This window comes from Borostomias antarcticus (assembly GCF_949987555.1).
Source record: "Borostomias antarcticus genome assembly, chromosome: 18".
Taxonomy (NCBI): domain Eukaryota; kingdom Metazoa; phylum Chordata; class Actinopteri; order Stomiiformes; family Stomiidae; genus Borostomias; species Borostomias antarcticus.
In genome coordinates this window covers 496,818-511,817 of record NC_140251.1, presented here as the reverse complement: position 1 = coordinate 511,817, position 15,000 = coordinate 496,818, and the positions used below count along the sequence as shown (strand labels likewise).

The 15,000-nt window shown below is 50.6% G+C and overlaps 2 protein-coding genes across 2 annotated transcripts in view; both read right to left on the bottom strand.

Annotated features, from left to right (window-relative positions):
* Window positions 1-206, bottom strand: part of exoc3l1 (exocyst complex component 3-like 1) — a gene marked incomplete at both ends in the record, with an annotated part of 16,059 nt that extends 15,853 nt beyond the window's left edge. The window contains one exon of the mRNA XM_084453195.1: window positions 170-206. Coding sequence (XP_084309321.1) covers window positions 170-206 — 37 coding nt within the window. The remainder of the gene's footprint in view (window positions 1-169) is intronic.
* Window positions 207-8,491: 8,285 nt separating this feature from the next.
* anln2 (anillin, actin binding protein 2) overlaps window positions 8,492-15,000 on the bottom strand; it is a gene marked incomplete at its 3' end in the record, with an annotated part of 26,773 nt that continues 20,264 nt past the window's right edge. Inside the window, exons 19-27 of the mRNA XM_084453190.1 lie at window positions 14,864-14,917; window positions 14,051-14,083; window positions 13,029-13,050; window positions 12,534-12,643; window positions 12,049-12,102; window positions 11,514-11,600; window positions 10,997-11,104; window positions 10,580-10,725; window positions 8,492-8,645 (exon numbers count right to left, since the gene is read on the bottom strand). Coding sequence (XP_084309316.1) covers window positions 8,492-8,645; window positions 10,580-10,725; window positions 10,997-11,104; window positions 11,514-11,600; window positions 12,049-12,102; window positions 12,534-12,643; window positions 13,029-13,050; window positions 14,051-14,083; window positions 14,864-14,917 — 768 coding nt within the window. The remainder of the gene's footprint in view (window positions 8,646-10,579; window positions 10,726-10,996; window positions 11,105-11,513; window positions 11,601-12,048; window positions 12,103-12,533; window positions 12,644-13,028; window positions 13,051-14,050; window positions 14,084-14,863; window positions 14,918-15,000) is intronic.

Sequence of the window (15,000 nt, the reverse complement as noted above, 5' to 3'; positions counted from 1 at the left end):
TCCCACACAACAACATTCCTCTCAGAGAGTTTGAGAAAACAGCCCCACGTTCCCATTCAAACACACTGTTCATGTTCACCCAAGCTGTCCTGTCTGTGTTAGTAGTTCTGTGGTGCGAGGTGGGGGTTGGTCAGCGCAGCGTCTGGAGTGTGAGGAGGAGGTCTGTTACCTTCGGGCTCGTCCCCGCTCCGGCTCCCGTCTGACATTGAACTTGAGTTGAGTCCGTCCGTCCGCCCGCCCGTCTGAGCGCCCTACCCAGAGGGCCAGCAGCACGCCACCGAGAGACGGAGGAGAAGAGAGGGAGAGAGAGAAGAGAGAGGGAGGGTGCAGGAGAGAAGGCACATATCCATTCTACTGACAGTCTTCCTCTCTCTCTCACACACACACTCCCACACACACTCCCACACACACTCCCACACACACCCCCATACACATCCTCCTCACAGAGGCCGACAGGAAGGGACGGAGCATGGGGGAGGTCTGGAGAGAGAGAGGGAGGGAGGAGAGAGGGAGGGAGGGCTGGAGAGAGAGAGGGGGAGGGAAGGAGGGCTGGAGAGAGAGAGAAGGAGGTCTGGAGAGAGAGAGAGAGAGAGAGAGAGAGAGAGGGATGGAGGGCTGGAGAGAGAGAGAGAGAGAGGGAGGTCTGGAGAGAGAGAGGGAGAGGGAGGTCTGGAGAGAGAGAGGGGGAAGAGAGGGAGGGAGGGCTGGAGAGAGAGAGAGAGAGGGAGGTCTGGAGAGAGAGAGGGAGAGGGAGGTCTGGAGAGAGAGAGGGGGAAGAGAGGGAGGTCTGGAGAGAGAGAGGGGGGGAGAGAGAGAGAGGGAGGTCTGGAGAGAGAGAGGGGGAAGAGAGGGAGGGAGGGCTGGAGAGAGAGAGAGAGAGAGGGAGGTCTGGAGAGAGAGAGGGAGAGGGAGGTCTGGAGAGAGAGAGGGGGAAGAGAGGGAGGTCTGGAGAGAGAGAGGGGGGGAGAGAGAGAGAGGGAGGGCTGGAGAGAGAGAGGGAGATCTGGAGAGAGAGAGGGGGAAGAAAGGGAGGTCTGGAGAGAGAGAGGGGGAAGAAAGGGAGGTCTGGAGAGAGAGAGGGGGAAGAAAGGGAGGTCTGGAGAGAGAGGGGGGGAGAGAGAGGGGGAGAGAGAGAGAGGGGAGGGAGGGCTAGAATGAGGAGAAGAGAGGGATGGTGAGAGGGGGCAGGAAAGGGGAGGGGTTAAGGGGGGGAGGGGAGGGCGGGGACGTTTTGGCGTTTAGGAAATAAGTTTTCCCAGATAGAGGAGAGAAATAAAGAGCTGGTCTGGTGTGCTGTGGTTCTAGAACCCACTTAACGTCCCAACGGCTTTTATTATCCTCTGGAGGGTGGGGCTGGGGACTCATTAAAACATGGCGTACCTAAAGCCGTTATGGTTTACACTAACGAACATAGGATCCTCAGTGAACTCAGATTGGACAACTTTCTACAGAACAGGCTAGAGCCGATAGTTGCATGAAATGAAAAGAGAGTAAAGTTTGCACCAATGTGGAGGGTCAGTTATGAGAACCCGTGAGGTTCTCTAGAGTTCCACAGCTGTAGGGTTCTGGAACAGGCTACGACGTTTCACAACTGCCCCTCAGAGGGAGTTTGTTTATTAGTGTACCAAGCCCCCCCGCCCCCCCCCCCCTTCGAAACCAGTGTTGTCTGTCTGTTTCCCGGACCTCTCCAGAACATTCTGCTCTATGCCAAGAGGACCAGACTACAGCCAACAGCTCTGGCTCTGGGGCCGTCACACCCTGAACTTTGGACCGCTGGACTCTTTCCTCACTGTCTTATCTTTGCATTGAAGATGAGTGTTTAATTGATGCTAGGTTGTTTAATTGGTCATGTTTAATTGCCATTTCTACAATGGAGAGTTTGGATACTTGATTCTGATTGGCTAGCAGCCGTTGTAAAATACTCTGTAACCCACGGCTGCGACCACATAACAGCTTCAGCCGACCTGCGACGGGGTAATTCACACCGCTGCAATTTTCCTCTGAAACATTCTAGAACGGTTTGGTCGCGTTGTGAATCCTGTATGTGAACCGGGCTGAACAACACTCACAAAATCTACTGCTCCAGAGCTGCAGGCCTACATTACTACTGCTCCAGAGCTGTGGGCCTACATTACTACTGCTCCAGAGCTCCAGGCCTACATTACTACTGCTCCAGAGCTGCAGGTCTACATTACTACTGCTCCAGAGCTGCAGGTCTACATTACTACTGCTCCAGAGCTGCAGGTCTACATTACTACTGCTCCAGACCTACATTACTACTGCTCCAGAGCTGCAGGCCTACATTACTACTGCTCCAGACCTACATTACTACTGCTCCAGACCTACATTACTACTGCTCCAGACCTACATTACTACTGCTCCAGACCTACATTACTACTGCTCCAGACCTACATTACTACTGCTCCAGAGCTGCAGGTCCTACATTACTACTGCTCCAGACCTACATTACTACTGCTCCAGAGCTGCAGGTCTACATTACTACTGCTCCAGAGCTACATTACTACTGCTCCAGAGCTGCAGGCCTACATTACTACTGCTCCAGAGCTCCAGACCTACATTACTACTGCTCCAGAGCTGCAGGTCTACATTACTACTGCTCCAGAGCTGCAGGTCTACATTACTACTGCTCCAGAGCTGCAGGCCTACATTACTACTGCTCCAGAGCTGCAGGCCTACATTACTACTGCTCCAGAGCTGCAGGCCTACATTACTACTGCTCCAGAGCTGTAGGCCTACATTACTACTGCTCCAGACCTACATTACTACTGCTCCAGAGCTGCAGGTCTACATTACTACTGCTCCAGAGCTGCAGGTCTACATTACTACTGCTCCAGAGCTCCAGACCTACATTACTACTGCTCCAGAGCTCCAGACCTACATTACTACTGCTCCAGAGCTGCAGGTCTACATTACTACTGCTCCAGAGCTCCAGACCTACATTACTACTGCTCCAGAGCTGCAGGTCTACATTACTACTGCTCCAGAGCTGCAGGCCTACATTACTACTGCTCCAGAGCTGCAGGTCTACATTACTACTGCTCCAGAATTGCAGGTCTACATTACTACTGCTCCAGAGCTGTGGGCCTACATTACTACTGCTCCAGAGCTGCAGGTCTACATTACTACTGCTCCAGAGCTGTGGGCCTACATTACTACTGCTCCAGAGCTGCAGGTCTACATTACTACTGCTCCAGAGCTCCAGACCTACATTACTACTGCTCCAGAGCTCCAGACCTACATTACTACTGCTCCAGAGCTGCAGACCTACATTACTACTGCTCCAGACCTACATTACTACTGCTCCAGAGCTCCAGACCTACATTACTACTGCTCCAGAGCTCCAGACCTACATTACTACTGCTCCAGAGCTCCAGGTCTACATTACTACTGCTCCAGAGCTGCAGGTCTACATTACTACTGCTCCAGAGCTGCAGGTCTACATTACTACTGCTCCAGAGCTGCAGGTCTACATTACTACTGCTCCAGAGCTCCAGACCTACATTACTACTGCTCCAGAGCTACAGGTCTACATTACTACTGCTCCAGAGCTCCAGGTCTACATTACTACTGCTCCAGAGCTGCAGGCCTACATTACTACTGCTCCAGAGCTCCAGGTCTACATTACTACTGCTCCAGAGCTACAGGTCTACATTACTACTGCTCCAGAGCTGCAGGCCTACATTACTACTGCTCCAGAGCTGCAGGTCTACATTACTACTGCTCCAGAGCTGCAGGTCTACATTACTACTGCTCCAGAGCTGCAGGCCTACATTACTACTGCTTCAGAGCTGCAGGCCTACATTACTACTGCTCCAGAGCTCCAGACCTACATTACTACTGCTCCAGAGCTGCAGGTCTACATTACTACTGCTCCAGAGCTGCAGGTCTACATTACTACTGCTCCAGAGCTACATTACTACTGCTCCAGACCTACATTACTACTGCTCCAGAAGTGCAGGCCTACATTACTACTGCTCCAGAGCTGCAGACCTACATTACTACTGCTCCAGAGCTCCAGACCTACATTACTACTGCTCCAGAGCTGCAGACCTACATTACTACTGCTCCAGAGCTGCAGGTCTACATTACTACTGCTCCAGAGCTGCAGGTCTACATTACTACTGCTCCAGAGCTGCAGACCTACATTACTACTGCTCCAGAGCTCCAGACCTACATTACTACTGCTCCAGAGCTGCAGGTCTACATTACTACTGCTCCAGAGCTGTAGGCCTACATTACTACTGCTCCAGACCTACATTACTACTGCTCCAGAGCTGCAGGTCCTACATTACTACTGCTCCAGAGCTGCAGGCCTACATTACTACTGCTCCAGAGCTGTTACTCTACATTACTACTGCTCCAGAGCTACATTACTACTGCTCCAGAGCTCCAGAGCTACATTACTACTGCTCCAGAGCTGCAGGCCTACATTACTACTGCTCCAGAGCTGCAGGTCTACATTACTACTGCTCCAGAGCTGCAGGTCTACATTACTACTGCTCCAGAGCTGTAGGCCTACATTACTACTGCTCCAGACCTACATTACTACTGCTCCAGAGCTGCAAGTCTACATTATTACTGCTCCAGACCTACATTACTACTGCTCCAGAGCTGCAGGTCTACATTACTACTGCTCCAGACCTACATTACTACTGCTCCAGAGCTGCAGGTCTACATTACTACTGCTCCAGAGCTACATTACTACTGCTCCAGAGCTGTAGGCCTACATTACTACTGCTCCAGACCTACATTACTACTGCTCCAGAGCTGCAGGTCTACATTACTACTGCTCCAGACCTACATTACTACTGCTCCAGAGCTGCAGGTCTACATTACTACTGCTCCAGAGCTGCAGGTCTACATTACTACTGCTCCAGAGCTACATTACTACTGCTCCAGAGCTGTAGGCCTACATTACTACTGCTCCAGACCTACATTACTACTGCTCCAGAGCTGCAGGTCTACATTACTACTGCTCCAGAGCTGCAGGTCTACATTACTACTGCTCCAGAGCTGCAGGTCTACATTACTACTGCTCCAGAGCTGCAGGTCTACATTACTACTGCTCCAGAGCTGCAGGTCTACATTACTACTGCTCCAGAGCTACATTACTACTGCTCCAGAGCTGTAGGCCTACATTACAACAGCTGCAAACACGCAGCTAGAGAACACGCCAGGCAGCATGTTCTCAAACAGGCCGACCTAATTATTCTAGGTAGAACACTCCAGCAGGAAGGTTCTGTCCAGTAACAGCTTGTGCCCCGGGGCCACGCCCGCGCTGTCATCACCTTGAGCCTCAAAACGCCGGCCCGCCTCGTCCCCGAGGCACTCATGGGAACAGGAAGTCTATTTCTGTAGCAGCGACCAAACACAGGGAGGACTTCCTGTCTGACATTCCTGACCTAGGCTTGACTTCCTGCTGCTCAACCAGACACCATTCAGCCAAGGGCTGCGTTCCGAATCACATACTATATAGGATGCCCAAACAGGATGTAGTATGTCTCAATATAGTATGACACATGCAGTATGGCAAAAATACCAGGATGTCCTACTACATCCGGTTGTATTTTGCAGTATGCAAGCCAGCAGGCTTTTCTGGCCATTCTGATCCTGCGCGCAGCGGAAATGTGCGTCACATGTGTGAGTCGTGACAGCTGTAGACGAATGTTGCGTTATGGACAGCGACGGATGTGGGTGAATTTCAAGGCGCAATGTTATGACAAGGTAGTATGTCCCACTGCTTGCAAAGTACATACTTTCTAAGGGCAGCTGTAGTAGGTACTGGTAGTAAGTAGTATAAGTATGCGATTCGGAACACAGCCAAGGACTGATCTCTCCTTCTCTCAAACACAGGTCTGCTCTTCATATGCTAATATCCCCCAGCTGTACTGTATATGGAATGACGGATGAGGTCAGGGTTGGCTTGTCTCTCTCCTGACTCTCATTACTCTGAATCGCTGCGCTCCACATGCTACATTATAGAGTCTGGGCCACTTCACAGCCCAGGCTGGTGTTCCGAGGGTGTGTCTAGGGGGTGTGTCTAGGGGTCAAAATTGAAAGAGTGACAGGTTGTAGCAGCAAATGAGAGACGCTAGCCCAGGTTAGATGGGCGGGGTCAGGTTGGGTGGGAGCACCTGATCACTAAAGTCGTCACTGATTGGTGTCAGCAGGATTCGGGCACCACCAATGAATTGCCAGGATTTGAACACCAGTTTTTTCATGGTGTCCCAGACCCATAGAGAGATGTGCAGCATGCAATAATGTAGTTAGCGTAGCTGACGTAGTGTATCAGCGAGAGAACTCCCATGGGTCTGGTGTTGAGACTACGCTGACTATGAAGGGAGGTAATAACTCCCATGGGTCTGGTGTTGAGACTATCCCATGGGTCTGGTGTTGAGACTATCCCATGGGTCTGGTGTTGAGACTCTCATGGGTCTGGTGTTGAGACTATCCCATGGGTCTGGTGTTGAGACTCTCGTGGGTCTGGTGTTGAGACTATCCCATGGGTCTGGTGTTGAGTCTCATGGGTCTGGTGTTGAGACTACATGGGTCTGGTGTTGAGACTACATGGGTCTGGTGTTGAGACTACATGGGTCTGGTGTTGAGACTACATGGGTCTGGTGTTGAGTCTCATGGGTCTGGTGTTGAGACTGCGCTGACTATGAAGGGAGGGCTGGATAGGAATGAGGAACAATAAGACAGACCATGTTCACACTGTGCTGAGGCATTTTAATTATTTCTTCAAGAGCACCTTCCATCAAGTGCATTAATTACATCCATAAAAACGACAGAGACAGAGAAAAAGAGAGTCAATCACAGCAGGAAATGACAGGTTGACTAGCAGCTTGATCCGAGTCCCAGAGCAGCGCTGTCCGCCCGTCAGAGGGCTGGTGGGGTTATCTCGGTTCTGTTCCGGTGTCAAATTCCCACAGCGGAACTAAACACGGGCCGCAATAACAGCTTTGATGGAACCGTCTGGGTCAGAAAGAGCTTTAACCCCTGCTCTGATGCACATGGGTCAGAAAGACCTTTAACCCTGCTCTGATGCTCATGGGTCAGAAAGACCTTTAACCCTGCTCTGATGCACATGGGTCCAGGTCAGATCTTTAACCCCTGCTCTGATGCACATGGGTCCAGGTCAGATCTTTAACCCCTGCTCTGATGCACATGGGTCAGAACGACCTTTAACCCTGCTCTGATGCACATGGGTCAGAAAGACCTTTAACACCTGCTCTGATGCACATGGGTCATATGACCTTTAACCCCTGCACTGATGCACATGGGTCAGAAAGACCTCTAACACCTGCTCTGATGCACATGGGTCATATGACCTTTAACCCCTGCTCTGATGCACATGGCTCCAGGTCAGATCTGCTCTGCTCCTCAGCCCGTCTGCTGGGACAGGACCAGCCTCACTGAACCAGGGGGAAAACTTCATTAATAAACATATATATATATATATAGTTAAGATGTGGGATCTATTCTAATCTACCTGCTACTCTTTCCCTTCTGGCTCGTCAGGGGCGTCGGCCTGACCCCTGTTCTGATCGTCAGGGGCGTCGGCCTGACCCCTGTTCTGATCGTCAGGGGCGTCGGCCTGACCCCTGTTCTGATCGTCAGGGGCGTCGGCCTGACCCCTGTTCTGATCGTCAGGGGCGTCGGCCTGACCCCTGTTCTGATCGTCAGGGGCGTCGGCCTGACCCGTTCTGAGAGTGGAGGGAAACAGGATGCTCATGTTCAAGCCCCTCCCAGAACAAGCTTTCATCTTGGTAATCAAGTCCATGTGCTCAAGATGACTGAACTAATTCAGAGTGACTTGGCCGTCCGACATTGGCCTCTGCGTCATGTGACCGTGGCCTCTGCGTCATGTGACCGTGGCCTCTGCGTCATGTGACCGTGGCCTCTGCGTCAGCTACATGCATCTCTGCCTTGGAATAAAACCACATGGGACTGCAGCGCTCTGGCCTGGGCGCTCTGGCCTGGGCGCTCTGGCCTGGGCGCTCTGGCGCGGGCGCTCTGGAAGGCCTTGGCTGGTTGGTCTGCCCTGTCTAAGCCACACCCGCCCCTCTGGATGACTCAGTTTAGTAGTGTTAGTGTTAGTGCTCTGCTGAGCTGCTGTAGCTTTCATACTTATTGGTATATATATATATATATACTCATTTAACTGCCTGGTTCAAGACCAAAAGAGAACGATATATACTTCATTACATGTACATTATATCATCCAATATTTCTAATAATAATAATAAGCCACGAGATGAAGCCCTATAAACCAGGAGCTATTGAAAGTGACAGATCAAAACTCAGATCATAAACGTAAACGATCACCAAAAACAAAATAGGCCGATAACCTCGGATTAAAACAAGATGAAATCTCCCAATAATACTCAGAACCGGTAGATAAGCGTGGCTGGCGTGGGCTGGGTTCTGCTGGGTTCTGCTGGGTTCTGCTGGGTTCTGCTGGACTAGACTAGAGGCTGCTCTCCCTCAGGTTCCCGGGGCCAGAGGAGGGCTGCTTGGCCCGGACGCTCCGGTGGCTCCAGGTGTGGATGTCCAACAGAACCTGGTTCAGCTTCTCCATCCAGTCGGCCCGCTCCTCCCGCGTGTCCGCCGAGAACCAGCACCTGAGAACAACAACAACAGGTCTGTTTATAAAGAGAACCAGCACCTGAGAACAACAACAACAACAACAGGTCTGTTATAAAGAGAACCAGCACCTGAGAACAACAACAACAACAACAGGTCTGTTTATAAAGAGAACCAGCACCTGAGAACAACAACAACAACAACAGGTCTGTTATAAAGAGAACCAGCACCTGAGAACAACAACAACAACAACAGGTCTGTTTATAAAGAGAACCAGCACCTGAGAACAACAACAACAGGTCTGTTATGAAGAGAACCAGCACCTGACAGAACAACAACAACAACTGGTCTGTTATAAAGAGAACCAGCACCTGACAGAACAACAACAGGTCTGTTTTTAAAGGTGGGGTGGGTAGTATCAGTGTTAAAGGTGGGGTAGGTAGTATCAGTGTTAAAGGTGGGGTAGGTAGTATCAGTGTTAAAGGTGGGGTAGGTGGTATCAGTGTTAAAGGTGGGGTGGGTAGTATCAGTGTTAAAGGTGGGGTGGGTAGTATCAGTGTTAAAGGTGGGGTGGGTAGTATCAGTGTTAAAGGTGGGGTGGGTAGTATCAGTGTTAAAGGTGGGGTAGGTGGTATCAGTGTTAAAGGTGGGGTAGGTGGTATCAGTGTTAAAGGTGGGATAGGTAGTTTGCTTTTGTCTTTATTTGGTAAAATTGGCATAATATCCTTTCAGCTATCAGTAACAGAAGTGCTCTGAGAACAAACTTGGATCTCCGTGTTTACCGCTGCCTCTGTATTTTGGATTCAAAGAATGCACCGCGCCCGAATGTATTGACCAATCAGGGTCTCTATCTCGCCACACCTACCAGTCATGTTTGGAGGGAGGGACTACATCATGATTGACAGGAGGGAGGGGCGGGTTCTTTTGAAAAAGATGACCAATTGGAGGCCTTGTTGACGTCAAACTATCTATCAAACTCCGGGACTAGGAGAACGCGTGTTTAAAAAGGTAAATGGACTGAACTTATATAGCGCTTTACAATGAAGGCCTCTCATTCACCCATTCACACACAAATTCACACACCAATGGCGGCAGCTGCCATGCAAGGTGCTAACCTGCTCACTGGGAGCAAAAAGGTACATCTGAGAGGGATGGACAGGATCTACTCAGGGTTGAGGGTCAGAACAGACTGTACAGAAAGGTAGCGGTCAGGAGAATAGTGATTGAAGCGTCAGTGGTTCGAATCCCAGCTCCGACTGTCCACATGTCGAAGTGTCCTTGAGCAAGACACCTAACCCCAAATTGCTCCCAATGAGCAGCTTAGCACCTTGCATGGCAGCTACCGCCATTGGTGTGTGAATGTGTGTGTGAATGGGTGAATGAGAGGCCATTGTAAAGCGCTTTGAGTGCCGCTAAGGTGGAAAAGCGCTATATAAGTGCAGTCCATTTACCATTTATCCATTTAACAATGGCAGGGGTGAAAACTAACTTTTTGGCTCACGGTGAGTCACCTGCCAAGGGGACTGTAGATGAAAAAAATCTACCGGCCAAGTATATATATTTTTTCAGATAGCCTTCTGAAATCTAGTCACCAATTGGACATTTTCCCTGCATTTGGCCGGTGGCAGGTGTTCATTTTCAGCCCTGAACAATGGATGAGTAACGGAGACCAGGTACGACCAGAGCCGGCGGCCAGGTACATTGACACCAGTCACCCGTCAATATGTTCCCCACAGCTGCAACAGATTCCTGGAACACGCAGATGTACCTGACCAATAGAAGGTGACTGAGTCCCTCTCCTGGCCTCTCTCTCTGGGTTCTGAAGTCTATGTTTGAGAAGAGTCCGTTTGGGGCGGCCTTGGGTCCAGTACCAAGCCCTCACATTCACATTCAGTACACCGTCTGGTCCAGCACCATCATGACCTGCTACCAGGCCTCTTTAACTCGTCTAGTCATGACGTAGTTCCCTTACTTGGACGGCGCACTGGGGTCACCCTCTTGCTGGGTCTGTACATTGCTGACCAGCTCAAAGGTGAAAGGTCGCGCACAAGAGTCCCTCTTGACAGGCTTCACACTCTGGCTGGAGGAGCTGGACAGGGAGATGCTGCCCTCTTCTGGCTGGGAGGAGAAGGAGAGGAAGGAGGGACGGAGGATGAGGGAAAGAGAAGAGAGAGAGAGAGAGAGAGAGAGAGAGAGAGAGAGAGAGAGAGGTCAGCACACACACACTATCTAGTACGTCAGCCTAGAGAACTACCCTTTCAGGTCGGTCCCATGTTGTCTGTCTCAGAACAGCCAAACTAAAACAAACAAACACAATTTCCAAGAACAGTGTCCTGTAGAACTCCAATAAAACTTTTCATTTAAAGAAGCAGTGCTCTGCCACGCCCACCTTGTTGCCCTGGTCGTTAGGGTGGTTCCAGTAGGACAGCTGACCCCCTTCCAGGACCAGGAAACGACGGTGCCACGCCCCAAACCCCTTTATCACCTCAAACATGGTCTGCAGAGATGGAGAGAGGTAGAGAGAAGGACAGAAGGGACCAAAAAAGAAGGAAATCAAGAGAGAGCACAAAAAACAGATGAAGACGGAGGAATACATGTTTTCCTGGTAAACTAGGAGGTAAATAGATTGGATTGCACATATATAACGCTTTTATCCAAAGCGCTTTACAATGGCCTCTCATTCACCCATTCACACACATTCACACAGCAATGGCGGCAGCTGTCATGCAAGGTGCTAACCTGCTCATTGGGAGCAATTTGGGGTTAGGTGTCTTGCTCAAGGACACTTCGACATATAGACAGGAGGAGGCGGGATTCGAACCGCCGACCCTGCGGTCATTGACGACCCGCTCTACCTCCTGAGACACACACGCCCATAGAGGTCTGTGTAGTGAGTGGGTCCTCACCAGGAAGCCGTGGTGCTGGACGCTGGAGTGGCCCTCGCTGTCCAGGCGCAGGTAGACGCTGCCCTCCAGGGGGGACAGGAAGGGGACCTGGGGAGGCGGAGTCACACGGTCACAGAGCTGCACTCACACGGGTTCAGAGCACACACACACACACACACACACACACACACACACACACACACACACACAAACACACACGGCCTGCACTCACACACACACACACGGGTTCAGAGCCCACACACACACACACACACACTGCACTCAAACACACACACACGGCCTGCACTCACACACACACACACTCAAACACACAAACACAGACACACACACTGCACTCAAACACAAACACACGGCCTGCACTCAAACAAACACACACACACGTTAATGGCACTCAAACACACACAACCTTCAGCATGCAGTCTCATTGAAGCACATTTCTGGGGGAGGTAACCACACTCAAAGCTGCATGCTGGTCCTCCACAAAGAGAGAGAAGAGAGCAGTGAAAAGAGAGACCAAGTGAAGAAGGAGTGAAACCTTTTCCTGAAACTCATCTCCCAGGAGTCTCCTGATTTTGCCTTCAAACTTCATCTGAGTGGAGAGAGAGAGAGAGAGAGAGAGAGAGAGAGAGAGAGAGAGAGAGAGAGAGAGAGAGAGAGAGAGAGAGAGAGAGAGAGAGAGAGCAGGAAGGGAGAAACCAATTACATCACCACTGACCCCGCCCAGGTGGTCTTAACACAGTGTGAAAAACAGCCAACAGCCATGAGGAAAGAGGATCAGAGCACTGGGCTTCTCTGCACAACAGAACCGGTTGAAAGGTCCCAAAATGGCCGTGCTCAACCCCCCGTGACCGTGAGTGGGTGGATCAACAGTGCCGGCTGCCCAGGTGATTAAACAGTCAGGTGTGCAGCTGGTCTACCAGCCAGCCTCTCAGAGAAGGAGTGCTGATCTAGGCATTGCTGATCCCAGACCAGCCATCTCTCTACTGAGAGCCCTGAGGGGCCCGGGGCCGGGGCCGGTACCTTGTCCAGGGGGAACTTGCTCTGCCCCAGGGAGGCCAGGGTGATCTTGTGGGAGCCCACCAGGCTGAAGTTACTGGAGCGTCGGGTGCTCAGCGCGGGCAGGGCCGAGGCTGCAGGAGGAGGAGGAGGAGGAGGAGGAGGAGGAGGAGGAGAACGTTGGTTCATTCAGTGAAGCTTAGTCTACTATCCTTGATGACAGCCTGATAAGTTTGTCTTGGCAGTGGTGCCATGTTAACATCCAGGGTGGACAAGGTAGATTTAACCTTAATTTATCCAGGAAGGTCTGTTAAGAACACATTCTTATATCTTTTTGTATTATCTACCATTTTAACTGTTTTTATGTGTTCTGTACAGCACTGTGTACTACATTCACTTGTATGAACAGCGCTATATATAAATAAAGTTGACTTTGACAAAGAAAATGAGTAAGACCTGAAAGCATCTTAGAATGAGGTCACACACCAAGTTGTGTACGCGTGAAAAACATCCACTTACATGTCATGGTGTGGTTGGACCGCTGCTGAAACAGGAAACGGGTTTTAGATGACAAATACGTGACTCAGTGACATGAAATATAGGCGTCAGAAAGACTAGGGCCCAGCATGAGACCGCTGAACACTCACTGTGATGGTGTTGAGAGACTAGGGCCCAGCATGAGACCCCTGAACACTCACTGTGATGGTGTTGAGAGACTAGGGCCCAGCATGAGACCGCTGAACACTCACTGTGATGGTGTTGAGACTAGGGCAGAGCATGAGACAGCTGAACACTCACTGTGATGGTGTTGAGACTAGGGCCCAGCATGAGAGCGCTGAACACTCACTGTGATGGTGTTAAGACTAGGGCCCAGCATGAGAGCGCTGAACACTCACTGTGATGGTGTTGAGAGACTAGGGCCCAGCATGAGACCGCTGAACACTCACTGTGATGGTGTTGAGAGACTAGGGCAGAGCATGAGACCGCTGAACACTCACTGTGATGGTGTTGAGAGACTAGGGCAGAGCATGAGACCGCTGAACACTCACTGTGATGGTGTTGAGAGACTAGGGCCCAGCATGAGACCGCTGAACACTCACTGTGATGGTGTTGAGAGACTAGGGCCCAGCATGAGAGCGCTGAACACTCACTGTGATGGTGTTGAGAGACTAGGGCCCAGCATGAGACCCCTGAACACTCACTGTGATGGTGTTGAGAGACTAGGGCCCAGCATGAGACCCCTGAACACTCACTGTGATGGTGTTGAGAGACTAGGGCCCAGCATGAGAGCGCTGAACACTCACTGTGATGGTGTTGAGACTAGGGCAGAGCATGAGACCCCTGAACACTCACTGTGATGGTGTTGAGACTAGGGCAGAGCATGAGACAGCTGAACACTCACTGTGATGGTGTTGAGACTAGGGCCCAGCATGAGAGCGCTGAACACTCACTGTGATGGTGTTGAGAGACTAGGGCCCAGCATGAGACCCCTGAACACTCACTGTGATGGTGTTGAGACTAGGGCAGAGCTGAACACTCACTGTGATGGTGTTGAGCAGCTTCCGGGGAGTGACCTGGGAAGACAAACGACCGGTAACTAACACTACCTACATTAACACCTTCATCTGATCATCTCTGTTTGTTTGTTTACTCGTGACTTAGTGGTGCTGCGTTGTTTGTTTGTTTACTCGTGACTTAGTGGTGCTGCGTTGTTTGTTTGTTTACTCGTGACTTAGTGGTGCTGCGTTGTTTGTTTGTTTACTCGTGACTTAGTGGTGCTGCGTTGTGTGTTTGTTTACTCGTGACTTAGTGGTGCTGCGTTGTGTGTTTGTTTACTCGTGACTTAGTGGTGCTGCGTTGTGTGTTTGTTTACTCGTGACTTAGTGGTGCTGCGTTGTTTGTTTGTTTACTCGTGACTTAGTGGTGCTGCGTTGTTTGTTTGTTTACTCGTGACTTAGTAGTGCTGCGTTGTTTGTTTGTTTACTCGTGACTTAGTGGTGCTGCGTTGTTTGTTTGTTTACTCGTGACTTAGTAGTGCTGCGTTGTTTGTTTGTTTACTCGTGACTTAGTGGTGCTGCGTTGTTTGTTTGTTTACTCGTGACTTAGTGGTGCTGCGTTGTTTGTTTGTTTACCCGTGACTTAGTGGTGCTGCGTTGTTTGTTTGTTTACTCGTGACTTAGTGGTGCTGCGTTGTTTGTTTGTTTACTCGTGACTTAGTAGTGCTGCGTTGTTTGTTTGTTTACTCGTGACTTAGTGGTGCTGCGTTGTTTGTTTGTTTACCCGTGACTTAGTGGTGCTGCGTTGTTTGTTTGTTTACTCGTGACTTAGTGGTGCTGCGTTGTTTGTTTGTTTACCCGTGACTTGGTGGCGCTGCGTTCCGTGTGGCAGGCGGTCCCTGAGGTGTGGGACTGAGAGACAGAGGGACATCATGTGGTTGGTTGGAATGTAAGAGGGGTAAACGGGACATAATAACATCATGTGGTTGGTGGGA